This window comes from Salvia miltiorrhiza, chromosome 3 (assembly GCF_028751815.1).
Source record: "Salvia miltiorrhiza cultivar Shanhuang (shh) chromosome 3, IMPLAD_Smil_shh, whole genome shotgun sequence".
In the NCBI taxonomy this organism is placed as follows: Eukaryota; Viridiplantae; Streptophyta; class Magnoliopsida; order Lamiales; family Lamiaceae; genus Salvia; species Salvia miltiorrhiza.
In genome coordinates, this window is record NC_080389.1 from 54,114,287 (window position 1) to 54,123,149 (window position 8,863).

Sequence of the window (8,863 nt, forward strand, 5' to 3'; positions counted from 1 at the left end):
AGAAAATTAAAGAATTCAAGTTGCAAATTTATAAATTGCCATTGTTTTTGGACAAGGAATTGCATCTCTCTATTAAAGTAACTTCATCCCCACTATACTTATGTAAATATTGCCCTTTGGTAATCTAATATTTCTTTCTCTATTGAAAATACTTCATCCCACTATACTAATGAGCTTGTATATATATATATATATATATATATATATATATATATATATATATATATGGAGAGGTTCAAATAAAAACCACTAAATAAAATTAGAACGGAGAACCATTTTAAGCCATTCGATCATCAAGATCTACGGTGGATGCATCATCTTGGTGGATGAATGCAGATCCTGGGTTCGAATCCTGAAGGGAGCAAAATTTTTATTATTTTCGGATGCATTAAATTTAATAGCGAATGCATTAATTTATATAGCAGATGCATTGATTTTAATGGTTCTTATGTTCTCACGATAAGTGTGGTTCTCATTATAACCACACCCTATATATATATATATATAGATTACTTTTACAGGAGCACATTGGTGAATTTTAATTTGCCTTCCGAATATCTTAGGATTAAGTTTTGCTATCAACATATCGAAGATCGTGTCAGTGTAGCAATAGAGCATATGTAGCACGTCACACTGAAGAGACTCGAGTTCAAGTGAAGAACAAACCTAATTCTTGAGAGAATTTCTGCAATCACAACTTGAGCAATATTCTACCAGCTTATAAGAAGCTAAAAATGTAAAATGCAATTAAGACTAGAGCTCAAGTTAACATGATATATTATCAAAAGATTAGGTGTCAAGATTGATCAATCAGTATGGCTGCAGGAGGAAGAATCCGGAGGCCCTGTAAGCTTCTAACATCTGAGTCTAGGGAAATGATGTGCTAAATCTGTTAGCACCTCAAGCGATCCAAGTATAGATATAAAATTGCTAAGTTCACATGGGCAGGTGGTCTCATGTGAAACCGGCTTCACAATGACATTATTTCAACATACAAATAACACTTTAAAATAATAAAATATTATTTATATGTTGAAGTAGTGTCATTGTGAAATCGGTTTCACCGTGAAACCGATTTCACATGAGTTTTTGTGTTAGATGGGACCTACAATATGGACTAAAGTGATGCCAACTCAGCCATATTTAACAGCTCCGTTGCCCAAATTTTAATATGGATTACATTCGCATATAAAATGAAAATTTATTCATGATATGATTTTAGATTAAAGGTGGAGAATTTAGGATATTTTGGAACTCATATCCATCCATATATATGCAACGAATTTTGACGAGTGACAGAGTCATAGCCAGGTTAGATTCACATCAACTTAGAATTGAACCAGCTCAAGATCTGATTATGTCACGGGTTTAACACACATTAAAGTCAAATTATGTCAACTTAGGGCAACACGATAATTAAGTTATAAAGATGCACTACAAGTCTGGGCTGAAAAAAACACACAGCTTCCTGCTTCGAGTGAAGGCACAGCATAACCAAAATGTCAATCACCTGCAACCAAAAATGTGGAGCGCACATCTCAGACAACCATATGGAGCGGTTATATGAAACCAAAACATACATAGTTAGGATGAGAAGTGGCATCAGCTAAATTCCAGTCACATAAGTATCTGTTTTTACATTAACGGAACCAGAGAACAACGCAACAAATACAGACCCACTTGTCTCTAGCAAGTATAATGGCTAAAGATTATGTTAGGGTACAAGCAATTAATACTGAAGAAAGAAAATTCATGTTATTAAGGAAAGGATAGGCTGTATTATTAAAGGAATATGCACCACTGACATCTTCATTTGGAATACCATTCTACAACCATACCAGGAACCTCTCTGGCACTTAATACTCTTTAGTTAATGGTAGAAGTAGAACTGGTTTCCATTTAAAATTTTATTTTGCAGATGAAGAATGACTAATTTCATTTTCTTGCTTTTATATCTAATGCTTACACAGCAGTAAGATAAAATCAATACACATCACAGATATATTATCAAAATAGGAGAAATGCAATAGTGTCATGCTATTATTAAATACTATTGGCAGTTAAATTACATAGTGCTTCAAAACGCCTAAAGTAGGATGAATGTACAGCCAAACTAGATCTTATCTTTGGTATCATGCTATCACTTTCTTGTACTCCTTGTTTTGGTGCGATGAATGTACCGCCAAACTAGATCTTATCTTTGGAGTACATCATTAATGAAATTTTAATAAGCCATATGTTAATTATCCAAGCCGGACAACACATTTTAAGCTAAATAACTATTTTTGCTGTATATTTTACTTGTTTCTTGTGATGTTGTAGTGAACACTGGGAGAGAATCTCCAGGGCCAAATAATCTGTAGAAACTAAGCGGAAAAATGTCATACTCCACTCACTTCTAAGTGCGAACTTTTTCTTAGGATGCAATAGTTTTCTTGAGGGGTGTTTAAATGTTTTGATAACACATTTCATATTTCTTCATTTTAGAGTACAGGGTTTCAAATAGAGTAGCAAGAGGTTATGGCTGGTGGAGATGAGGGTATGGAATGATGGAAGAACTCTTCAATTAGATAAAACTAAAGGTGTCAGAACAAAAGATGGTAATCAAGGAAAATGAAAAGGATGGGAGAGAAAGAGCCAAGAGGAAGTAGAATAAGAAGAAATCAGACATAACAGGATATTGGAATACTAATTTAAATGGATATGTCGTGTGGTATTACCAAAGTTTTTCTTCTATGGTTTGGATTTAGGTAATCTACAATATATTTCAGATTTCTTAAATCTGGCTACATGCTTTAGTTCCCAGGGCCAGGAGGGCTTTTAAGATTACTGATCACAGATCACCATTACATATTCATCTTCTTCTTTTTTTTCCTTAAGCCTAAAGTAAATCCTCAAATGTCCAAATTTTTCACTAATTTTCATATTGTCGTCGGTCATCTACGAAACAACTTCCCTACAAAACTGAATAAATACGCAATATGCAAAATTATTAGTTCTTCCCCCATAGTCTATATGTAGCTTCTTCTACTTCTCCAATTAATTTTTATATGTTCTTCTTCTTAACCTAAGATGGGAGTTCAACAATGGTTCACCATTCTCATTATCCTGTGGAACTGTGCAGAATTTGTTTTTATAAACATTTGGCACTCCATGAGTGCAAACATCTTCAAGAAACAATAACAAGTCCCAAAGTTTGACAATACATGACAGAAATCCTAGAGAGTAGGTTCTAGGTCCGTGAAATATAGCATACCTGGAAAAACTTGTTTGCAATGCTCCCGTAGCATAGCTTGGGTGTTATCATTTTCAACCCCATGAATGTATTGTAACAAGATTACGATTGTTGTTTATTCAGTCCTTTAGGTAGAACTATGCATAAACACCCCCACAACATTAATATCTTTTTTAACATCTTTCTTAACAAGAGGAAGTGCTTCAGAAACATCAATACATGGTTCTCCAAGGCTGCTACATACTATAATGTGATACATACAACATGGAGACTAAAAAATGACAATATTAATCTACTAAATGCTTATTGAATACAAGAACTTAACATTCACCTTATAGAAGTATCAAGGATATGGAAATGACTGGCTGAATAAGCATCAAGAACAAATTATGCTCATGACAAGTGATGCAAGTATGTGAATATTACTATGTTTCTGGAGCGAGTCAGTTGGAGGACTTCATATTGTTAGAGAGCACAAAAAGTTAGTTTTGTGTGTCTTTGTTTTGACTACTTTTCCCGTTCTTATGGTCCTAGGATTTATTTAGGAAACGAGAGGCAGAGCAGTTCACTTATTTGTTTTTGAAGTAAAATCACCTTTCTGCAAGTACATTTACTCTTGCTTCACGATTGCGAAACAAAATAAACCATTATAAAGTTTCTTCAACTGCCACATCTGATACCAAAAATCAAAGAAACTTAGGTCAAGAGATTTTGTTTTTCCTTTGAACGCCTCATTCCTAGATCCAACCAAATGTCTGTATATCCATCTTAGAAGTTCATTAAAATTTAGCAACTAAAATAATGATTAAATAAAAAATTGGCGCTTATGAGATAGCCTAATCTCTTAATATCCATTTACTTCTCATTATATACCTAAGTTTTCCTCAAATATGCAACGGATAGCAACAGCACTGTAGTATTGTCTTTAGACCCAAGCTTATAGTTGATTAGAATTGATTATTCAGTGCCCACTCTTGAGATTCTCACTAATGACTACTTATGATAGTCTGCGATCTTCAAAATCATGAAACATCTAAACCCCACAAAACCGAATACAATTTCCAGTATAACCAAACCAGAAAGCCTGGATTCATTTTCCACATAACATAAATAACAGCGTAACAATAGTAAAACACCATGCAAATAGCAACAGAAATGGTGAAACTAAAACCTCAGTGGCCTCGAAAATCGCCTCTTCACTTAGCTACCATGCGCGCGATGAAGTCCTCGTACCGGATCTTGCCATCGGATCCGATATCCACCTCGCGGATCCACTCATCGAACTCGGCAGGCTCCAATTTCTCCCCGATGCTGGTTAGAATGTGTCTGAGATCCGAAACGACGACGCATCCAGTTGCGTCCTTGTCGAGCACCTTGAAAGCGTCGCGTAGCTGGCGATCGAACGGCTCCGGCTTCAAATGCTTCGACATGAGGTCAAGGAATCGAGAGAAGTCAAACGGCGCGGTGAGCTTCTCCTCAGCGATGATTGACTTCAGCTGCGCCTGCGTAGGGTTTCCGCCGAGCGAGCGCATCAGGATTCCGAGCTCCGAAGGCGCGATCTTGCCGTCGCCGTCAGTGTCGAACAGCGTGAAAGCCTCCTTCATTGATGAAACATGATCGTCGCTCAGATCTTTCCCCATAATCTGAGGTTTTGACTGGTTTTTTGCTGCGCTTTTTTGGGTGGGTTTTTTTTTTTGGTTGTTTTGGTGCTTGGGTGCTCTAGACAGAGAATGTTGCCAAGGACTTTTAAAATGGAGGGGTTGGAATGTTAATAAGGTAAAGTTAAAGGGTTGTTTAGCAATAAAAGTGGTGCATGGAACACAAATTCGCTATTAAAATTATGTTTGTTCCGAATTCAAAAAAAAATATATGTTTGTTTCGCTCCTTTTCAATTTTATGAAAATGAATTCCAATGAATCCAATTCTATAATTACTTTTCTTGAATAAAAATATAATTTATAAAAATAATATTAGTTTTTAAGAATAAAATCAATTTTTTGGGGGGCTATGAATTATAAGATATTTAATTTAAGGGTTATAAATTATAGGACAACTTAGTAAATTTATAATTATTATATTAAATGAGGGCTAGAGAGAGTAAAACGGGGACTATGAATAAAATTACCCATAATTCAGCACAAAATATTTGAGTTTTTTAAAACCAGAAACCCAATTTGTCGGGCAAGCTAAGAGCACTCGCAGCAGAAATTTCAAAATTATGCTCCTATAATCCTTCCTAAAGCTTTCATATTTAATTTTAGGATCTCGATTTTATACATAAAAACAATAATTATGTGTGAGCCCTACTAATTATAAGCTTAAAATAAATTTAGGGTAGGTGTAAATTTAAGATTGAATTTAGGTAGGTGTAAAAAATTTTGTGGGCCCCATCCAATTTAGGGGATCTGCTGGATGCATTTTTTATCTCATTTTCAATTGTTTTAGCCTAAATTTAGAGTTAGTGATGCATTAAGTGATCTGCTAGAAGTGCTCTAAGAGCACTCCCAGCCGAAATCCCAAAATTATGCTCCTATATTCCTCCCTAAAGCTTCCCTATTTAATTTTAGGATCTCAATTTTATAAATGCATATATCAGATCTCCTATTTTCTACATAAAAATAATAATTATGTGTGGGCCCTATTAATTATAAGCTTAAAATAAATTTAGGGTGGGTGTAAATTTAAGATTTAATTTAGGTAGGTGTAAAAATTTTTGTGGGCCCCATCTGTTGGATTTGTATACTGAAAGCAAGAACGTTTTATGCTTGTATACAATGTTTCCTAAGTTCACTATCTAATCTCCTATCTGATTGTGTTCATGATTGCATATGTATGTTCTTTATCTCTATATAAGTAGATTATATGGTGTGTTGTAGATCACAGAAGACCATATAATTGGAATAACCTTAAGAGATATAATATGATCACAGCCGAAATAACTCTAGGACAAGTTATTGGTTTAGGCTGCAGTATAGATGGAAGTAGTTTGTCTTGGCTACTTGTCTATACTGGTACGTCATTACGTATTGATAGGACCACAGTTTGAGATGTATTCTTCTATCTGACTTAAGTGAAGAATCAAGATCTCGGTGACTTATAAATCTTAATACTAATAAGTATTCAGATATATATATTAATTCGTATATCACTTTAACTTACTATGGGTGAAAGTTATATACTAACTCGAGTACTCTGTATCTTGGGTGATAGCGGTTAATATATGATATTTGATTATCTATATTAGTACCCGTATCCGGTATAGGATAATGACATCCCCTTAAGGAGCTCAATAAGGTTTATTACGCTAAACCCTGCAGGTTGATTAAGTTCAGGCGTAATAATAAAGTTTGAGTGGTACTGCTTAAGGAATTATTAAGAGATTAATTAATTTAAGCTGTCAGAGCTCTAATTAATTAATGGATGTCGGATATTTTAAATACGGAGATTTAATAAGTCTAAATACAAGCCCCCGACTCATCACCGGCAATAAAGGGGTAAGTCAGTATCGGTTCTCTAGTGGAATGAACTGATATTTATAAATTAATTATGGTCTGGGCTGACCATAGATAATTAATTTATTTGAGGCCCATCTTTATTCCTTGTATTTGGTCCCTGGACTGGCCCAATGTCTCCTTGCCCTAGCAAAGAGAGAACACGCCTATCACAAGGATTCTGGCGTTCTACAGCTTATTATTTTATTTAAATACAGCTGTCAGCTCTCAGGAAATACACACTAATTAATTAGGGTTTTGAGAGAGCAGATTAGAGCGGCACCAGACGTGATAGGCATAATTCTCTCTTGGGACTTTCATAGATCGTTGTCCATCCAACGGTGAAAGCTGAGCGGGATACAGTCGAGAAGATCAGAGCTGGAGTCAGATTTTCGCAGGAAACCAAGTTCTGGCAGTCTCCGTAAAATGGCCATAACTTCCTCCACAGAACTCCGATTCAGACGAATCAGGCGGCCACGGAAAGCTCTCTCCAAGACGAAGAAGTCGTATTTCTGGGCGAAATACGATTTGAGGACGTTTGAGGCTTCAAACGAAGGCTTGAAGCTGACTGGTCTGTTCAGATGCGAATCTGCGAATTCTTCTGAATTCTTCAGGTATTTCTGAACTCCAACGTGCAGCTGTTAAATTCATAGGGGCATGTTAGGATTTAATCGTTGTATGATGAATTAATAATAATCCAAGAAACGATCATCGGGCAATCGAGTATTAATTCAATTTAATATTCTTTCAATTGGTATCAGAGCCCAGGATTAATTTCTTGGCTCTATTATTAATTTATGTACGATTAATAATGTGCGTTGTTTTTACTGCTGTTGTTCTTCGTGGTCTGTTGATTCGTGGAATACGTCGTTTGACGTTGTAATCGTTTTTCACCACGAGAAAATCCGTGGTTAGATTAGGATTTCAATTGTATTTGTTTTTCCGTTGTAAATCTGTAAAACTGAGGAACGAAACGAGGATGACGACGAATCAACGACGAAGAACGGTGTAAGGAGGACGTCACGGGCACGGTGCGGCACGGGTTGCCGGCGCCGAGGGCCGCGCGCGCACGGGCGCTTCGGCACCGTGTGCTGCGCGCGCCTGGTCAGGCTGCCACGCTGCCGCGTGCTGCTGTCACCGTGGCTGCCGGATCGTGGCGAGGCGAGGGTGACCGAGAGCGAGGGGCGGCGCGCGCGCGGGTGCGTGCACACCGCGCGCAGCGCGCCCAGGTCAGCGACCGCGCGGCCGCTGCTGGCGAGGAGGAGGCAAGCGATGGGGGCAGCGCGCGCCTGGGCAGCGCCTGCGCGCTGTGCGCGCGGCGTGCCCGGCGGGCGACGCACTGCCGCTGCCGCTGCTGCTGTTCCGCCCACGCCGAGGTCTGCTGCTGCTGCGCCTGTGCTGGAGACGCCGAGGTTGAACGCGGCTGCTGTCGCTGCTGCACGCCGAGGCTGCTGCAGCGCCGGGCGGCGCTGTGCGGCGGCTGTGCAGTTGGTAGACGACGGTGCCTGATCTCCGGCGTGCGCTGGTGCCACTCGACGGTTGTGCAACACAGCGGTTGAAGAAGATGGCGGCGCCGCGCGGCGCCTGTTTCTCGCAAACCCTAGATCCAGACGCGGGTCGGTGGCGGGTCAGACGGGCAGGGCGCGGGTCGACGGGTCCTGAGCGCGGATCTGGGCCAGAGAAGGTTTGGGCTTGCGGCTGGGCTTCTCCTTGCGGGCCTGGGCGGCTGCTGAACGGGCTTGGGCGGCTGGGCCGCGGCTTTGGGCCCAATTGCTGGACTGGAGAGGCTTTCCAGCCTTTTAGAGGCTGTTTTGGGCTGTTTTTTGCCCATTTTTTTTAATTTCTTTTCTATTGTTTTATTGTAATAGATTAGAAATGGGATTCCACGAATGGGTCACGAAGAATTTTAATTCTTTAATTACTGTTCTTTGCATGTCGTGGTTGTTAATCCTTTATGCTCTTTGCATGCTGTTTTTGTCTCTGCTTGTTAATATGTGTTTATTAACTGCGCTTAGACAAGCATGCTAGTTTTATCGTTTTCTTAAGCATGTTTTAGAATTCTGAGCATGTTTTACATGTTGCGTTCTAGATGAGCATGTTTAGGATTATGTGTTGAGCATGATCAAACCTTTTGAAT

At 38.8% G+C, this 8,863-nt stretch overlaps 1 protein-coding gene across 1 annotated transcript; it reads right to left on the bottom strand.

Moving 5' to 3' along the window:
* Nucleotides 1-1,246: 1,246 nt before the first annotated feature.
* LOC131014431 (probable calcium-binding protein CML13) lies at nt 1,247-4,975 on the bottom strand. The gene is made up of 2 exons (XM_057942412.1): nt 4,407-4,975; nt 1,247-1,510 (listed from the first exon to the last, which is right to left on the bottom strand). The coding sequence occupies exon 1, from the start codon at nt 4,873-4,875 to the stop codon at nt 4,432-4,434; it is 444 nt and encodes a 147-aa protein (XP_057798395.1). The 5' UTR covers nt 4,876-4,975; the 3' UTR covers nt 1,247-1,510; nt 4,407-4,431.
* Between the last annotated feature and the right edge of the window lie 3,888 nt (nt 4,976-8,863).